Source organism: Neltuma alba, unplaced genomic scaffold (genome assembly GCF_004799145.2).
Source record: "Neltuma alba isolate B1F8T4 unplaced genomic scaffold, ASM479914v2 tig00010614_pilon, whole genome shotgun sequence".
Taxonomy (NCBI): domain Eukaryota; kingdom Viridiplantae; phylum Streptophyta; class Magnoliopsida; order Fabales; family Fabaceae; genus Neltuma; species Neltuma alba.
Genome location: NW_021635471.1, coordinates 173,221 through 194,067, shown reverse-complemented (window position 1 = coordinate 194,067; position 20,847 = coordinate 173,221). Strand labels below are relative to the sequence as shown.

Below are 20,847 nucleotides of genomic sequence, written 5' to 3'. Positions count from 1 at the left end.
TTGTCGTTCGCCTTGGGGTTCCCAATCAAAAATAAATCCAAGCAATGCGATATAGTGCAAAACTCGGGTCGTTTCACTTTGAGGAGCCTTCCTTTGAAATCCTAAGCAAACTAAGTATCAAAAATAAAGAATTAACTTGGAAAGGGATTGATTTTCTTTTTAACTAACTAACTGGCAAAATTTAAAAGGATGCAAACTGAGTAAATAATTTTTAGATCTTTAGTTTATAAAATGGATATGAATGAAATAAACAAAGAGAATTAACAAAGTAACAGCAAATGAAAAAGTAATCCTCTAGCACAATGATTCAGGCTATCATTACTTCAATTAATTTAAGAGTTAGCTAAATTCAAAAGACTCTAAGGGCTACCTCTTAGACTCGGTTAATCAACACGAAGTCACCTTGCATATTAATTACTCACAATTAAATTGTTTCAGTAGAATTAGCCGCAGAGAATCAAAGAAAAGCAATTAATATTTTTAGTCAAATAACCAAGCCACCTTGAATTATCACTGAATATTCACAATAATTTCAAAGCATAGTCTAACCAAGTACAATGTAAAGAAATTAAAGTTAATCACAGCATAATATCAAATACTAATAAAAGATTCCAGCAGCTACAACCAACTCAATACAAATATAAATCATCACCGCACATTCAAACATTGTAAATTCATTCTAAGACCTAGAAATCATAATTACAATGAAAGAAGTAAAGATTGCAAGAGTTGAAACTCCCCCTTGAAGCTCTAAGTTCAAGCCATAGCTATTGCTCTAGAGAATGGAAGGATTTAGCTAAGCCCCTGCATCACTGAAGCTCCACCATATGCTTCAATGATTAAAGCCATAACAGACAGGACAAACGAAGTTAAAAGAGATGATGATGATGATGAATGGGCTTCCTGTCTCGTGGCGTGGCACTGATGATGGAAGTAATTGAGTAGGACAGTAGTGATGGTGTGGAATTGGATTGATGGAAGATGGTGGAATTGGCCGAAACTCAAGAATATGGAGTGAAGAATGATTCAAAGTCCCTCTCACGCACACTGGACCTCCTCTTCTTTCTTCCCGCCGTCACTCCCTGTTCGTATGTGTCTTCCACCACTACCCAAAATGATGATGAATAGTAGGTTTTGTGAAAGATCCTTCCTTTAACTACTCAGAGTACGCGTTTAGAAGCATTATAGTTCAAGCAATTTATGAAACAAGCCCGTAGATTGAAAATTGCACTAGGTTCTCGGGTTACTATTCACGGATTAAATTTCATATTTTTAGTCCAACTTTGAAAAATCATAATTAAATGTAAAAAAATCGTATTGAGGTGGTTCAAAATTTTATTTGAAACTATTTCCATTCTCTACAGGGAAAAAATCATTTTGGTCTCAAACCTTATCAATTTGTATAGTTTATTTATTAAAGTTTCCTATTCATTTGGTCAAAATTGTACTTTCTAGTTTCTCTATCCTAACTTTGATCGAGCATAACTCTTAGAACATACATCCATTTCAAGTGATCTACCACTTGTTTTCAACCTTAGGATGTGTAATTTAACCATGCCAAATTTCATGGGTAGAATCAATCATTTACCTTACTTCCACTTCGTTGCTAATTCGTGGCTCATTTAGGGACCTTCTATTCCCTTAACTCAAGTCAACATTTTCCAATAAATTCTTTCCTTATGATTTGCCATGCTATTTTTGCACATAACATTACCATTCATCTTCTCACTTCATGTTACATGTCATAAGCATTTATAAATATCATACAGGATACATAGCATAATGGAACATCAATTAACATTATGGCTTACATAACATGACATGTTATGATAACATGGTAACTCTTCCTTCCTTCCATCAATTTTGACTCCTTACTTCTTGAATTCTTCTTCATTCTCTTTATACCTATTAGGGCTTGTGAAGGAAGGGTGAGATTTAGGAGAATCTCAGTAGCAAACACTATCCATAAGCATGCAAGACATAATGCATATGCATGCCATGTTATAACATTAACACATGAATGCCATAGAAAGTAAGCTAAAGCATTTCATGCTTTCATAACATATTACCAAGGAAAAACATAACATAAACTTGCAAACATAACTTTACAAACATTTTATCATAGCTTAGTCATATCATGGCAACATAACCACATCATGCAAGCACACATATCAAGCAAACATTATAGGTAAGTTCACTATCTTGTAATATGGCTTTCCTCTTGCTTTTTCTTTAGCTCCCTTATTCTTTCAAGTGCATGAGCCTTCGGTTAGTGTCCCCAAACATACTCTTGGATGTCTCAAGTCCTAAACCAATCAATACATTACACAAAACATTCATTAGAACCAAGACATCAACCTACCCTTACTTGGTTCTTTCTTGGACATACTTTAAACTTAACTTTTGAGTTTCAATTCTAATCTTTCTAAAATCATTTCCACATGCTATTCCCACATAATTTTTCATGTAGAATCTATTTTCAAGCTCAAAACAATCAAAATCCAACTCCTCCCCCCCCAATAAACAGATTTGGCCAAACACAATGGGTTAGGAATTCAAAATTTCCATTTTCAATTTTAATGTTTCAAAACATGTTTTCTCCACATATCCCTACACAAAATCATCATTTAAACTCATTAGAAGAATCAATATTATCAAAATCCAATCCTAACACCCAGAATCAGTTAGAACCGAAATATTACACAAGTTAAGGGGAAGTTGGATTTCTTGCAAAAACAACTCAAAACCACTTGATTCTTGTTGTTTTCAAACCCTTAAATAATTCCCTAACATCAATATCATCATATCCTAACCCAATCAAATTCGTGCAGCACCTTGGCCTAGGTTTTCAACTATCCAAAACTCAACCAAATCAATATCCAATCTCAAAAATAGCAAGGGGGTTGAAAACTACATCAAAATCCATTAACATACCTTGCTTTGAACCTTGGATTGGCTTGGGATTACATGATCTTCCTCTCCTCCTTCTTTTCCCTTGCTGTTTGGTCTCTCCCTCTTGTCTCTCCATTTGGCCGAACCTTGCAAGTGAATGGGAGGGTGGTTATTTATAACCATGTTGCACAAATCTTGGCCATTGATCTTGGATTAATCTTGGCCCTTGATCCTTGCTTTCTCTCTAGGAAATTTACCACATGTGCTGCCCCCTTTCTTTCCTCTTAAGTCAGAAAATTTTCTTCCCAAAAAGCCCTCCAAAATTCGTGCAAAATGGCGGAAAAATAAAGGCCACAAAATCATTACTTGTTTTCCAAGTAAATTTGACTTTTGGTCAAAATTTTGCCATTAGTTTCAAGATGTGGTCTTTGGACTTGGGGAGCACGTCTCTCCTGACTTAAATGGGCTAAATAAATGTCTAAATCTATTTGGAAAGTAATGGAATTGGTTTGGTTCAATTCCAATTACAATCTTCCATCCGTTTCCCCCGTTTTAGCCCAATATTAAGAAAAATAGCTTGGGGCTCCCAAAAATTTATTTCTTTCCATGATAATTCCCCATTTAATCTAAAAGCATGATCTGGAAATTTTGGAAATTTTTCACAAACTTTAGCTATTTATTTCACATTTTCTCCGAAATCAGGCTTTTACCGATAGAATTTTAGAAATAAATTCTCCATAAATTATTTTCTTCATTTATAATACTTAGAAAAATTTTATAAATTCATATATATTCTCAAGGAATTTATCCATATTTTTTATTGAATTATTGATGCCCTTACATAATTAAAATAATCATATTTCCTCAATTTTTACTATTTTTCCCAAAAATAATTATTTCTGGGAAAATTTCACCATAATTTATTTTGAGCCATTTTTACTCCCAAAACATCATATGGGCCTCAAAAACCTCTTATTTGGCCTCTTTTCTTTTTTGGAAAATATTTGAAAATTTTGGACATAATTTCTATTTTTATCCTTATTGGCCCGAAACTTTGCAAAATTATGATTTTGCCCCTGGGTTGTCTTAGTCTCATAATTCATCTCATTGAGGCCTCCAATATAACTGTTGGTCTATATTCATTTCTATTTCTCATTATTGGGTCTTGAAACTTCACTAGAGTCTCTAACTTTCTCTTTGCTCAGTCCCAAAAAACTTTTACTTTGCGATTTAGTCCCTAGGAATCCCTCTGTCCCTCCAGGGAACCTCTAGGACCTCTGCCAAAAGGGGTTTAGTAGCCTGCCCTTTTTAGGCTAATTCTGATACTTCTAGACCTAAAATTCAGGATGTGACATTTTGGGGAGGGAGCAAAACGTCTCTTTTTTTAATTATTTTTTATTATATTTTTTCTTTTTTTTCTTTTCTTCATTATTTTTAATTCTCCAAAATCCTGCAATCAAAAATTCAAAAATAAGGTAGCATTAATTGTCCTTGAAAATCAATTAATCATAATTATGACAATTTTACCCCTATTATGCACTAATTCAAATTAAAGAACTCTAATATGAATTATACTCAAATGATGCAATTAAGGACCAATAATAATGACAAAAACTCATAAAAAAATATATGAAAATGCATGCAAAAACATAGATTTGTCACTCTTATATTTAGGATTGGAGGTAGTATAATTAGAAAAGGAACAACAAAAAATTGTTTTAATTTATATGTAATTACTCAGCTTCAGTGAAAACAATGATGTGTCAACTTCGCACAAGAGGCTCCGTTTCTGAGAATCCAAGTACAAAAAAAGACAGGCATGATGAGGGTAATAAGAACCCTAAAATATGAACATAAGGGAAGTTCAAAACGGAACTAGATCCTCTCAAAAGTATTTTTCTTAGTGTCCCTCAACATCCTAATATCCTTTGCGCCCAGATAATATAAATGCTGAGTGCGCGCCAAAGTCATCGAGAATATTACTTCCTTCCTGAAATCTCACCATTTGTTGGGGAATCTGAGTGATTGGCTCTTTCTGCTTTATGTCAATGGTGATCACCTCATGATCATCTTTCCTCTGTCAATTTTAATTAGAAGGCAAGCACCAATTGCACATCAGCACAATAAAGAAGTTGATCATAAACCTTCTTAATATACATAATCAAATAATTTATCAATGTCAGAAAAAAAGTGGGTTGAAATATTATATTTATGACAAAATTCAGTGCTCAATTAGCACTTATACTAAGGATGAAAAATATAGTAGTAAGCAAAAAGAAAGTATATAAAACAAGAAAAGTCTTCAGAATTGAAGAGTAGAGTAGTAAAGGATGAGGCGTACGTGAACATTACAAAAAAATTATGACTTTTAGCAATGACTTTCGACAGTGTCGCCGCCAAAATTTTTGAACTTCTGCAGCAACACAGCCACGTGGTTGTTGCAAGTGAATGGAGGAGAAATCTGTAGGTTGAGATGAGAGAAGTTGTCGTTGCAGCTCCACCATTTGTTGACCACTCTCATCAGAAGCCAAACCTATTTGATCCATTGCAGGGAATGTTAGTATGTATTGCTTCTACCATCTGAACTTAATCGAAGAAGCTAATTATATATCTTGAAAGATCATCCTCATACAAGCTACAATTTCTTTTGCTTCTTTATGAAAATAATATTCTTGAGAAAAAATGCTCAAAATATTCTTTCTCAAGAATATTACCTCCTTCCAACGTGGAAAGTGAAATTCATAGCATAACTTTAAAATTAATGGCAAAATTTTATTTGAATTTGAGGCAGAAGATCGGATAAATTATATGTAATTGGAATTTCACTCCATAATCCTTGGGTCGTCATATTTCAGCTAAATTTATTTATTGTAGTTAAATCCCCGTCTAAATGTTTGCAATAAATAATTTATTATTACAGATATAATGAAAACAAATAGAATGTGTTTGAACGAATGAAATGGGTCTCATGCACACTTCAATTCTTGTATAAAACTGATCTTTCTCCCGCAGCACTCTTTGATTATTATAGCACCATTGCAGAAGCTTTAAACTACATAATTCACCGCAGTTTTCTGAATACACATACGTACGTAACACAAATATCAAAAGCAAACACAAATAAATTAAAAAAGAAGAAAAAAGTGGAATTATTTTATTGAGCAAAAGCATTTAATAAGCTACAAGTCATGTAAATTGGGCGGAAAAACAAATGGTTCATTTGCGTAAACTGAAGGTATAGAAACATAAGCAAATGAAGTTTAAAAAGGACAACAAAAAAGCAAACCCAAAAAAAAAAAAAGAAGCCTTCATGTAAGGATGAAAAAAAGGTTGAAATGGCTTATGTAAGCAATACGCTTAATTAAAGTATCATGTAGAGGAGAAAAAGGGAAATTGCAATCAATATTACTTCTCTAGTCCTTAATTTAAGACTTATCTAAATAATTTAATTTAATTTAATTTTAAAAATTAGTTAAAGTTGGTTGATTATGATAAATATGACATGTTTTCCTATAATTCCGGCCTAATTTTTTCCCTATAAATGGCCGCTAAAGAGAGTCAATCTGACTTAATTAATGCCCAAGAAATTGGTGCAGGTGATGGCATTAATATGCTTTTAGGACTTCACAGCTTATTGTTGTCTTAATCAAAGATTAAGAGCATTCTAGGCATATGATAAATCTGTAACTCGATTACTAATTCTGTAAATCAATAAAAATAAACTTTTTATAGATTCAAAATGATTTTTTTTATCATCATGAGATGCTAGTTTATATATTTGAAATGAATTATTAATGTGAAGAATCATTTTTTTTTTCCTGGTTTATTGTTCAAGATGAATTTTTTCTATCAAGTGAACGTCTATTGGACAAACTCCAAATAGGAGACTATCTTATACCTTGGTCGAAGATGGGTATAAGATGACGGGGGCTTCTTCTTCTCATCCAATATTTGACTTTTCTGGGTGTTGCAAGGGATTAATTAGATTACATCTTATACCTCTAGCGCAATTATTCATATGAAAGTTAATTACAAATGCATTAACACTGAGAGATTGTCTTTGTAACCATCAATTCATCATCTCAATATTAAGGTGGAATGCTTATTTTGATAATCGGAATGCTTATTTTGTTCTGAGAAGAAAGAAACGAGAAATCATCTCTTCTTTCATTGTCAATGGTCCAAAGCCAATTGGTTTGGATGTCTTTTGGATTCACATCAGATACCTTGCTTAATGATAACCGTGGTAATCAGTTGTTACTGCAGATTTTGAACAGCTTTGAAGTGAGCTTGGGCCAGCAAGTCTACCTTATATTCTATATGGTTCCTTCGTAATAGGAAACTTGCTAATAATGAAGATTCAACATCTGAAGTTGTTATTAACCAGAGATCAATATGGAATGGCCAAATGGTTCTTGTCACTACAATAAAAATCACATTTCACGTTCCCATCTTATATCAGTAAAAAAAAAAACACCGTTAAAAAGAGCGGTGTATTTTTGTAATTAAATCAAGGTAAATTTTACTTTTTACAGTGGCTATTTACAAAACCGCCATAAAAGATCCAACAATCATGCTGTAAAAACCTAGTGACAATTAAACTTTTTATGGCGTTTGGTAAAACGATGTTGTATATATGTTTTTAACGGCGACTATTTGCACCAATGACGTAGTATAGGCTTTTTACAATGGTTTTCCTTTGAACTGCAGTAAAAAGTTTTTGAAATTTTTAAAATCCTATCCTTTTTCGCAACACACATTTCACTTTCGTCCAAAACTTTTCTGTTGTCGTGGTCTCTCACCCCGACACCACTTCAGACCTTAACAACAACCAACCACTGTTATTTCCCTCAACTTTCTGGTATCCCCACCCACTCCATCGTCGTCATTATTGTCTTCACCGTCGTTATGAGTTGGTTACTAAAAGTGTCTTAGAATTAATATACAAATGTAACTTGTTTTATAATTAATATTAGGCTAAAGTATACTTTCAGTTCTTTAACTTTATGTAAGGTTTCAGTTTGGTCCCTTAACTTTAAAAAGTATATTTTTAGCCCTTTAACCCTGAAATTATTAGTTTTAAATGATGATTTTTTGTAACAATTATAGTTGTTTTAAAAATTAAACTTAATATTATAGCATTTAATAATATTTTATCAACATTCAAGAGCTTAATATCATTGTTTTTTGTTAACGATTCCAGGGTTAGAGGACTAAAAGTTTATTTTTTAAAGTTAAAGGATCAAAATGAAACCTTATATAAGGTTAAAGAACCAAAAGTATATTTTAACCTTAATATTATTAATTTACTTATTATTTATCATATTTATTATTTCAAATGTTCTGTAACTTGAAATCTCGAGAAGCTTGTGAAAGAGGATAAAATGAAGAGAATGATTATATTGGAAGAGGAGGAAGATTCTTCTTCTAATGCAAATGACTTGTTAAACACTTGTGGCCGTCAAGAACAACATTTTATGCGTTTCAACCTGAAACCTATGATCTCCAAATTGGTGAAGTAAGAATAATAATCAATATATCAAAAAGTACAATATAAAATTTATAGAAAACCCACTACTATTTGTGGATCATAAATATATAGTACGACTAATATCAAACTCCATGCAATGAAGTATCATATTATACATTCAATAGCTCACACAAGTGCACGCATGAGAGTCAGAGTCCTACTTATAAGTCATTTAAACATTACATATCTTTACAAAACAAAAATCTTTGTCTATCTTTTATAAATTATTCAACGCAGAAGTGTTTTATTTGTTTGAAGAAATAAAGTTTCAAAAAAAGAAATAATATAATCAAAGCTTCAAACTTATGCAGTTGTCACAGAAAATTGCGTACGTAATAAAGAAAACGAAGAATAAGGATTGCAATTATAGTTATTTATTTTATTCATGGGGCAGCAGTAAATGCTTAATAAAATTAGCAAGGGAACATAAATTTTCAAGGACAGAATACTAAAGTACACCAAGCTTCAAATGTAGGTTGCTGCCTTTACACTACTTGGAGGATGTAACATATGGTTTGAGTGATGGTGAGGATGAGAAGTATGATTGCAGCAATAGAAGCCAGGGTTTGCCAAGGTGTGTTCCAGTAATCTCTCCTCAAAGTTTCCTTTCTCTTGTGCCACGGATCTTTATAAAACTCATTCAACCCTTTGGACATGTTAAGGTATTCAACATTGAGATTGGGTTGAATTATATTTTTCCCAAAACCGTCAAATAATGTAGCAACCTCATTGGCATCACCATGCCAGTTGTTAATAATCTTTTCATGAGCAAGAACCTCCACATCTTTATTTGTCTTGATTAGAATATCCAATATAAAAATATAGTCGCAAAAATATGGTTGAAATGGATAATGACACTTTTCTAAAGCCATCAAATTGGGGAACAAAATTTCAGTCATATCTCCGACATAAATTTGAGGAATCTCAAGAACAGGGCTTGAAAATTTCACGTCTAGAAAGTAATTGCTTGTGCTTGCCATCAACTTCACTCCTGCCTCATGTAACTCATTTGCGCTATACGTAAGCGTATCAGACCCATCCTCTTTGAAGAAATTCCTTTTTAGTTGGGTTCTCGGTAAGTAAAATAATCTAACAAGATCTGGAAATGCTTTATGATCTTGTGATTAGGCTCTAAGTTTTGCACGTTAAATTCGTCAAAGTAGGAATATGTGAGCTCAATAAATGAAGGGAGTTTACCTCTGCTGTTATGTGGAAAGGCTATATCATATAGCTCTTCAAGGAAAAAGAATGGAAGTTGATTCTCAAGTAAAACCAAATCATTTAATATAGCTTCCTCCAACCATGATTGTGAGAGTTTAGCATCGTCTTCTGGGTGAGCTTCGTAGTCCATAATAAAGAGTTGAATGATGAAAGCAGAATCAACTAATATCAGTTTCACAAGATCCTTCTTCTCATAGTTGATGCTCTCAAAATAAGAAGTACGAATCTTTGGTTCAGACTGTATTGCTAAGTTAACCAAACTGTCTGAGTCTGCCATAGCTCCTTGCACAAATCTTTTAAACATTATTTTTTTCTGCCTCTTCATTTCTTGCAGCCTCACATCACCGTGATGGAAAGGACCAATGGAAACAACCTTAGGGGTGTAAGCTCCCTCATTTAGAAGACGAATCGTTGCGGGCACCCTATAGATATAGCACAAAGGCGACAAGAGGCCATCTTCGCTAATCTCTGTCAATGCTTTTATGTCTATGCGGATAGCCTCATCTTCCATCTATATATCAATTTAGATTCAGAAGGAAAGCAGAAATTACGCATTAGCAAAGCAATGAAGGTGACCATAAAGCTTGGACAATACAAATGTTTCTTTTCTTAATAACTGAACTGTAATCGCATCATATTTGCTAAGAATAAGAAAAGCATTAAAAAAAGAGGCTCCAATGAGGTGGGAACAAATTAAAAGGAATGTAACAAAATTAAGAAAAGTCTAAGAAGTAAGGAACTATATAAACAGAAGCAACCATAAAAGTAGTAAGCAAAGGGAAAGTATAGAGAAAAAAAAGAAAAAGCTTTAAAATTGAAGAAAAGAGTAGCAAAGGATAATGCATACGTGTGGTTGTTGCAAGTGATTGGAGGATAAATTTATAGGCTGAGATGAGAGAAGTGGTTGGAGCTCCACCATTTGCGGAGCACTCTTATCAGACGCCAAGTCTGTTTGATTCAGCTCAGTATGTATTGCCATTTAAACAACAGATTCACGAGACAACAGTGAGAAAATTTGAAGGAGGAGATGAAAGTCTGCTTTCTCTGCTTAGAAGCCTACACCGAAACCACCAAAGTTAACATGAGAATGTAAGACAGATTCAAACAAATAATATATAAAACATATAATCCAGATAATACACAATGAATCCTCTTATAAACAATACAGTGAAAGACTTTAGGATTAGAGTTACCTCTCGCCATAGCTATTGCTTAAGTGATCTGCAATCCAAGATATAAGATAAGAACTGCAAAAGAGATTTGGGGTCAGAAGAATTACTGATTCAAGTCTCTTCTGACTGGCAGAAAGGCACAGTGATGGCAACCGGGAACAGCCGTCACTAGTCAGCGAACCTCAAGGAGCAGATAGGGTTTTTTTTCTCTCACTGAATGTATCACTCAAAAAATTTCAGCCATCAAAACCTTAATTGTAAAAACTCACCATCAGAGTAAATACATTATTGACTGAAAATCATAACCCTACTGGGCTTGGGCCCTTTTCTGACCATAGGCCACTCAGGATATTTTATTAATTCCTAATTAAATACCTAAATAATTTATAATAATAATAATAAAATATCTCACATTCTCCCACTTAGCCCGTGCACTGTATGTCAATTGCCCTATCTTAGATAAGCTAAGGCTATACTGCAAGAATCATGGCGACAAGTCCCCTTAAGTCGGGTATTGCCTTCCATGCATTACAAGTAGCACCCTTACTTAATGAGTATACCTTCATAAATAAACTCAATGTTTATTCGGTTCCTGCCTCATGCTTATCAATCTCAAAACACAAATGTATATACAATTACAATTAGAGATGACAAACCATAAACTAATTTCATTGCTCATACCTCAGCTAATCAAATGAAGGACGAAGTCCCATGTGAGGCACATGCAAAACAAATTCATTCGGTTTCAATCCTTTCATCAAAGGATCTGCTAGCATACTCTTTGTATCGATATGTTCAATTGAAATTTGGCCATCCATAACTCTTTCTCTCAAGCAAAGGAACTTCAATTCGACAAATTTACTTCGACTCTTATTCCTTTTGTTGTTGGATATGGCCATGGCAGCTATGTTATCACAGTACATTCTAATCGGCCTAGAGACTAATTCCACAATCTTAAGCCCCACAATGAATTCTTGATCCAGATTACTTGTGAGCTTGCCTCAAAACATGCAATGTACTCAACGTCACCAGTAGAAGGAGCAGTTGGTGTTTGTTTTACACTTTTTCATGAAATAGCTCCTTCTGCTAACAAGAAGATGTAACCGGTTGTGGATTTGTATGTGTCCATGCATCCTCCTAGATCAGAGTCTGAGTAACCAATCACTTCTAGATTCTCTATCCTCTTATATGTAAGCATATAGTGTTTAGTACCCTGTAGATATCTAAACACTTTCTTTGCAGCTATCCAATATGCCTCACCAGGATTACTTTGGTACCTTCCCACCATGTCCACAACAAAAGCTATATTAGGTCTTGTGTAGACCTGTGCATACATTAAGCTTCCTACTGCTGAGGCATATGGGACCTTTTCCATTTTCCTTTTCTTAAGCTCGGTCTTGGGACATTGATCTATACTAAACTTATCCCCTTTTTCTAGAGGAGTCACATTAGTAGAATAGTTCTTCATCCTAAATCGTTCAAGAACTTTGTTTATATAGGCTTCTTGAGACAAGCATAGAAGGCCTTGTGTCCTATCACTATGGATCTTAATGCCAATGACATAAGATGCTTTACCCATATCCTTCATATCAAAGTTCTTAAGCAAGAATTGTTTCACTACAAGAAAATAGCAAGTCAGCAGCAAAATATTTCTAGCGGTTCAAACAAACCACTACAAATTTATGTATTTCTAACAGTTTTACGACAAACCGCTAGAAATTAGCATCGCTTTGACCATAAAGACTGTGGGGCCCGCAATTTTCTAGCGGTTATATGCCAACCGCTAGAAAATCACAGCTAGAACTCTTCCTGGGTTTTGGCACAAACTTGGTGCCAAAATTCTAGCGTTTATTTTCTAGCGGTTTGGGTGACCAAACCCCTAGAGAATGCAAAGAGTTGTCCAATTTTCTAGCGGTTCGGTGAACCGCTGGTAAATCATACACTTTTCTAGCAATTTTATCGAAAACCGCTAGAAAATATTTAATTTTCCCGAGATGGTTTTGATAATTGTTAGCATTTTTTAGTGGTTGTCACCAAAACCGCTAGAAATTTCTAGTAGTTAATTTAGAAACCGCTAAAAAATTTGTATATTTCCCGAAGTGCCCTAAATGTGGTGGCTAACCGATAGACATTTCTAGCAGTTTTAGCGACAACCACTAGAAATTCGCTACCTATATATACCCTCACGGTCATTTTCACTGTTTCGTTCATTCGTGAAGTGAAGCTCTGCCAAATTCTCTCCACGAAACATATCCGAGTTCGGATTCAGTTGCAGATCCCTATTTTCAGGTAGAAATAGTAATTTATTTATAAATAATTTCTATTCTTATTTTTTTATTTAATTTATTATATTTTTGTTTATAAATAATTTCTCTTTTTATTTTATTTATAAATAATTACTATTTGTTGTTATTAGGATGAGTCGTCGGTCAGGGAAGTGCTAGTTGATCCTGAGAGGGCAAGACCTAGTGAGGATCGTCGTGAGCCATTCCCTAGAATTCATGACTACGATCTCAACGAGGACGATCTTCTCAACTTTATAGAGCAGGACGATATCGAGCGGACTGAGGAAGCTTATTTTACTAGTGATGAACAACCCCATGTTGATGCTGATGCTGCTGAGGAGGAGGAGGAGGAGGAGGAGCAGGTTTTGGGGAATGAGAATCCCCATGCTAAGCAGCGTCCTGCTCCCAGACGTCAGGTCAGTTTTGAGGTGGAATTTGAGGGTAAGTATTTATTTAACTTTTTTAAATTTGACAACTATTTAATTTATATAGAAATTGTTTTAATTCATTGATATATAATTTATTTCTTAATTAAATTTTGCAGCCTCTGAGGGGAACAGGTCCTATAGGAGGTTGACAGCCAGAGAGCTGTCTATGATGACGAGCGGACGGGTGGTTGTGCCGCTCAATGAGTTGGGCCAACCGACGAAGAAAGGTGGTCAGTTGTACAACAAGTACGTGCACCTCCTTGGTCAGCAGTGGACGCTGTTTCCCATTTATGTGCAGGATTGGAAGAAGATCACCTCAGAGAAGAAGTAGCAAGGTTGGGAAATGATGGAGGTAATATAAAATTATTATTTATAATTTTTTTAATTTAAATAAATGATTATATATATTTTTTTCAAATTATTTAATTGTTTGATTGTAATTTTTTATTTATTTAATTTATTTGTTATTCATAATATTTTTAAAGTAGTTAAAAGAATATATATATTTTTTATTTAAATTACTTTATTGTTTGAAAATAATTTGTTATTGATTTCATTAATTTATTACTTATAATAATTTTAAATTAGTTGAGTAAAAATATATTTTCATTTAAATTATTTAATTGTTTAATTATGATTTGTTATTGATATAATTTATATTTTATTTATAATATTTTTAAATTAGTTAAATAAATATATTTTTTTATTGAAATTGCTTAAATTTTTTGTTTATAATTTGTTATTTACTTAATTTATTGTTTTAATCACAGAGTAAATTTATACTAGAGGAGGAGTTGAGGACCGACACGATCAAGAGGTTTAGGATGGCATGGAAGAATAGGAGGGCTGACCTGTGGAGGGAGAAGAAAGGTGACAGGACGAGGCCCCTGCAGGAGATACTGGCAGATGTACCTGGTGGAGTCCCGGAGCAAGACTAGTCCAGTTACGTCTATTTTAGGATGTCGGCTGACCAGATGGTATGATAATATTGTATTAATTATAATTTCTTTATTTTTTGTCCAATTTGACTAATTTAATTTAATTTTGTTTACATTTTGCTTCAGGCTCTTTTCGCGAGAAATGCTGGGAGCGTCAGCATCAGATGATACATCATAGGGCTAGATCCAGGAGCTTTGCGATCACCTATGACGAGATTGTGAGTACTTGAAATAAATTTGTTAAATATGTATATGTATTTAATTTGTAACTAATTATTTCTTTCATTTCATTTACAAAGAGAAAAGACGTAGCAGGAGCAGGGATATATGCCCACTTATGGCAAGATGTGGCCGATTTTGTATAGACTTTGAGACGGGCGTGCGTCGGATGAGGTTGAGGAGATAGCAGTAAGTAATGAATTAAATATTAATATAATATCACAGTGTAAATATCATTTCATAGTAATTAGCCTCTTTATATTAATTTTGATAGGCACGGATGACTCAAGTCGATACCGAGCTGCGTGAGTCTCAGGTGTCTACCTTGGATCCTACCACCTCACTTTTAGCAGGTCATGGTCGGGCACAGCACCCTGGTCGAGTTAGCGGGCTCGGACTTGGACCTATACTGAGTAGGGTGCCCTGCTTAGGTGGCGCTGGCCCTTCATATACTGCAGGGAGCTCTCGAGCGAGCGCAGGAGTAAAGCGGCCGGGTTCCTCATCCTTAGAGAAGTTGCAAGAGGAGCTCGGACAAGAGTTGGAGGCCAGCATCGAGGCCAGGGTGGAGGCCAAGATTGGGGAGCGTGATCGTTAGTTGCAGGAGCGTGATGCTTAGTTCCAGTTGCAGCTTGACCAGTTCAAGGCAGCTGCTACAGTTATGTGTGATGTGATGATCAGTATGGCTCTAAACATCCTGATTCTTGAGATCCTCGACATACGCCTGCCACCAGTCCTGCCCCTGCCCCCTCATCAGCCAGTCCAACCCTAGCACGTGCAGCAACCTGTCCACCCCCAGCAGGAGGATCCAGCGGAGGATGATCACGATGATGCTTCTTCTGCCCCTCACCCCTAATTTCCCCTGTTTTCATTGTATAGGATTTTATTTGAATTTTGATTTTATGATTTTATATTTTATTTAGATATTTATTTAAATTTTATGTTTATTTGTTTACTTTAATAGTTTATTTCTATAATTTTATTTATGTCAAGTATTAATTAACATTAAAATGTTTATTAATTTATTACTATATAAAGATTAAAATTTAGTAAACATGTTAAACATGTTAATTAATTAAGATATTTCTACAATTTATTTCTATAATTTAAATATTTCTATAATTATTTATTAATTTATTAATTAAATTTATTAATTATTTATTTGTATAATTAAAATATTTCTATAATTTATTAATTACTATATAAAACATGTTAAACATATGTTCTTTTAACATTAAAATTTATTCTTGAAATATGTATTTTAACATTTAACAAATCATAGAATTTATTAATTTGATAAATATTTATAAATATTAATGATTTGTTAATAATTTTGTTTATATCAAGTATTAATTAATACATTATACTAAAAACGTTAATAATTTATTGCAGAGAATTTAAAATACTTTTGGAATATTTAATTTTTAAAAATATTATATTATTTCTAGCGATTCTTGAACCGCTAGAAAATTTAAGCTAAATTCGAGTTTAACCATTGTCACATTTAAATTTTGTCATGGCAAATTTTCTAGCCATTCCGTTAGAAAAATTTTTAATCGTTGAAACCGCTAGAAATTTCTAGCAGTTAATAACTGCTACAAAAAATTGACCGTTACAAAAAATTGAAGACTTCTTTCCTCAAGGAGACAATAATCAGGCCGGATGATGATGAAGAATAGCAGCATCAAAATTTTTATTATTAAAAAAAAAAAATTTCCTTACATAAATACATATGAATAAATTAAAATTGGTTTAGTTTTTAAAAAAATAAAAAATTATAATTCGTAGCAGTTACGTAACTGCTACAAATTTATTATTAAAAAAAATTTCCTCCCATAAATACATATGTATAAATTAAAATTAGTTTAGATTTTTAAAAAATAAAAAATTATAATTTGTAGCGGTTAGATTCAAACCATTACAAATACTAGCAGTTACTTATACGCTAGAAAATGGATAAATAGCTACAAAATGCACCAAAACGCTACAAAAAAACTGTTACAAATGTGTCGCTAATCTCTATAAATATCATATCACCTCTACATTTATTTACCTCATCTCTTTTCTTTCCTCTCCTATTCTTCCTCATAATTCTCTCTTTTTTTCTTACTCTCTCATATGGTGGTTTCTTTCTCTTCAGTATATGGTAAGTGAATTTTATTTTATAAGTCTTTATATCTTTTATTTGTCTTTACTTATAATTTACTAACATATTTATTTCTCTTTTTCTTTCAGATTTTTCTTCTTCACACTTGTCATGCTCTCCTCAACTGATTCAAATACTTCTCAACATAACAATTTAGGTTCAATATTACAAATTATCTCATCTTCAATTCAACTATCTTATTAAATCTTCAATTCAATTATCTTATTAAATTAAATTCACTTCTTTTGACACACTCATAATTTAATTACATATTATTTACTACAAAATTCAAATATATAAAAAGTAATGCATAACTAATTATACAAATTAACAAAAATTCTCCAATATAATCTATTTAATGGTTTTTAAATTTATAATATTATATTTTCTAATAATCAAAAACCACAAATTTTTTTTGTTCCTGGAAAAACATTTCTAGCGGTTCAAAACCGCTAGAAATAAAAAAAATAGCAGGACAAATTTCATGAAATTTAAATTTTATGCCAAATTTCTAGCGGTTCAAACCGCTAGAAATGTTTTGACGCCAATTCAAAAATTTAATTTCCTCGCAAAATTTGATTTGGTTCAGAACTTTCTAGCGGTTATATAACCGCTAAAAATTTTTTTTTCTTTTTCCAGCGGTTTCTATCCGCTAGAAATTTTGTCTCCTACTACTAGATTTTTCTAGTGGTCAATTAACCGCTAGAAAGTTTCTGACGTTTTGACCATACTGTGTAGCGGTCGCCATAACCGCTAGAAATTTTTTCTTGCCCTTGATTTTCTAACGGTTTTTGTAACTGCTACAAATGTTATTTGTTGCGGTTAAAACCGCTAGAAATGTCTTATTTTAACCGCTACAAAATAAATTTTTTTGTAATGTTTTCTCTCATGCAATAGTCCCAGATTATTGGCTGCAAGCAATATGTTGACATATAAAATCAGAAATATGATTTTGCTCCCACTAGCCTTGTGGTATATATACTCATCAATGATGTTCTCATCGAAACCAAATGATATGATGACTTCATGAAACTTTAAATACCACTGTCGTGAAGCTTGCTTTAAACCATAGATCGATTTCTTTAACTTGCACACCATATGTTCTTTGTCTTTTGCAACAAATCCCTCAGGTTGCTTCATGTATACCTCTTCCTCAAGATCCCCATTGAGAAAGGCAGTCTTAACATCCATTTAGTGTAACTCCAAGTCAAAATGTGCAACCAATGCCATGATGATGCGGAAAAAATCTTTCTTTGATACGAGAGAAAAGGTTTCTCTGTAATCGATTCCTTCCACTTGTGTGAACCCTTAGCAACCAACCTTGCTTTGTAAAGATCAATGTTACCTTGTGAGTCTCTTTTGGTTTCATAAACCCACTTACAGCTAATGGCTTTAGACCTACTAAGTAACTTTACAAGCTTCCATATGTGGTTGTTTGCCATTGAGTTAATTTCTTCAACCATGGCATCATGCCACAATTTGGAGTTTTCACTTTTCACAGCCTGAGTAAATGTCAAAGGATCATTTTCAATACTAATATCACAGTCAATTTTAGCAAAGTACACAACACAGTTACTAGGTAATACTGGTCTTCATTCTTTAGTTGACCTTTGACAAACTCAATTATTTTTATATATTTTGATATCTTTTATATGGGTTTTTTCAACTTAATTAGTCCTTTTGGCCTTAATTGATTATTAATTGATTTAATATGTTTTATTTTGAATTATTATTTTATAGGGGCAACATTGTCATATTTTGGTTTAATTGTAACTAATTGATTTTTGAGGACAATTAATGCTACCTTATCCTTGAATTTTGATTGCAGGTTTTAGAAGATTTAAAAAAAAAAGAAAAAAAATAAAAAAATTTTAAAAAAATATAATAATAATAATAAAAATGGGGAGCAAAACTTTACTACTATTCTTCATCATCTCCAGGGGAGAGGCAGGCACGAGTTGGATGGCGCTGAAAAAAAAAAAAAAAAGATAGAGATGCGAAGGTGAGAGGAGCACAAGAGGCCGATGGCACCAGGGGGAGAATCAAACCTCCATAGTTTCGACTTCGTCTCTCCTCTCTATCTCTCATCAACCAAAACCCATCCTTCAGCATTCATCTACCTTTTGCTGTGTTGTTTTGCTATGGTTGTGATTATTAAAGCATACGGTGGAGCTTTACTGATGGAGGAGCTTAGCTAAATCCTTCAATTCTCTAGCACAGTGCTTATGACTTGAACTTGGAGCTTCAAAGGGAAGTTTCAGCTCTTCCAATCTTTATTTCTTTCATTATAATTGTGATTTCTAGGTCTTAGAATAAATTTTATAATGTTTGAATGTACTGTGATGATTTATATTTGTATTGAGAGTGGTTGCAGTTATTGGGATCTTTGATTAGCATTTGACATTATACTGTGATTAGCTTTAATTTCTTTACATTATACTGGGTCAGATTATGTTTTGAAATTATTGTGAATATTTAGTGGTAATTCAAGGTGGCTTGGTTATTGGACTAAAAATGTTAATTGTTTTTCTTTGATTCTTTTTGGCTAATTGTGCTGAAACAGTTTAATTGTGAGTAATTAATATGCAAGGTGACTGGGTGTTGATTATTCTAATTAAATCGAGTCTAAGGGGTGGCCCTTAAAGTCTTTTGAATTTAGCTAACTCCCAAATTAATTGAAGTAATGATAGTTTTAATCATTGTGCTAGAGGATTGTTTTCCCATTTCCTATCACTTGTTAATTCTTTGTTTATTTTATTCATACCTATTTTATAAACTAAAAATCCAAAAATTATTTACTCATTTTGCATCCTTTTAAATTTTGCCAATTACTTAGTTAAAAAGAAAATCAATCTCTTTCCAAGTCAATTCTTTATTTTTGATACTTAGTTTGCTTAGAATTTCAAATAAAGGCTCTTCAAAGTGAAACGACCTGAGTTTTGCACTATATTGCATTGCTTGGATTTATTTTTGATTGGGAACCCCAAGGCGAACGATGAAGGCTCTCATCAAGTGGCGCCTTAATTCAACTTCTTGAGTTGGTTCAAATTGCTTATTAGGAACATTCCCTTGTCACATTCTGTAGTGGTTTAGATTGTGTGATAGGTTGATCAGCTTGCATATGTTCTTGATGTCCAGCATTGTCAACTTGTGTTATAGGATCTACACTATGTTCTATGACAACTCTAACTGGATGAGAGTCATTGACCATTGAAGTTCTCTCACTATTCGTGTTAATGGTTTCTCCTATGTGATCATCTCTTGTTTGATCACTCCAACTAAACACATCATTCTCAAGAAATTTAGCATTCCTAGATTCTACAAAACATTTTTAAGGCGAAGGACAATAAAACTTATAACCCTTAGACTTTCTGCATAGCCTACAAAGTAAGCTCTTATAGTCCCAGGGTCCAATTTCTTTTCTTGTGGGTTATACACTCTCACTTCTACAGGACAACCCCATAGTTTCAAATGATTTAAACTGGGTTTCCAACCTTTTCAGATTTCAAAAGAAGTTTTAGGTACTGCCTTTGTTGGAACCCTGTTTAATATGTATACAGCTATCTTGAGTGCTTCTTTCCATAATGAAATTGGAAGCTTGAAGCTGCTCATCATGCTCTTAACCATGTCCAGTAAAGTCCTATTTCTTCTTTCAGCTATACCATCATATCTGGTGAGCTAGGCATGGTATATTGAGCAACTATACCCTGCTCTCAAAGAAAGTTTGCAAATGGACCAGGTGCTTGTCTTTTATTTGTGTACCTACCATAGTATTCACCACCTCTATCAAGCCTGACAATTTTAATTGGTTTCCCAATTTGTTTTTCTACTTCTGCTTCGTATTCCTTAAAGGCATATGGTGGCTCACTTTTATTATAAAGCAAGTAGACATACATATATCATGAGTAATCATCAATAAAGGTAATAAAATACTTTTGACCATGTGCGGTTAAATCAGGGCAGCAAATATCGGTATGTATAATCTCAAGCAATTCAGAACTTCTTTTAGCTCCCTTTTG

General features: G+C 33.3%; 2 protein-coding genes across 2 annotated transcripts; both read right to left on the bottom strand.

Moving 5' to 3' along the window:
- Window positions 1-8,907: 8,907 nt before the first annotated feature.
- On the bottom strand, window positions 8,908-9,402 carry LOC114757625 (UPF0481 protein At3g47200-like). The gene has a single exon (XM_028946713.1). The coding sequence runs from the start codon at window positions 9,400-9,402 to the stop codon at window positions 8,908-8,910; it is 495 nt and encodes a 164-aa protein (XP_028802546.1).
- Window positions 9,403-9,482: 80 nt separating this feature from the next.
- On the bottom strand, window positions 9,483-10,154 carry LOC114757624 (UPF0481 protein At3g47200-like). Its single transcript, XM_028946712.1, has one exon. It carries the CDS (start codon window positions 10,152-10,154, stop codon window positions 9,483-9,485), a length of 672 nt encoding a protein of 223 aa, XP_028802545.1.
- Between the last annotated feature and the right edge of the window lie 10,693 nt (window positions 10,155-20,847).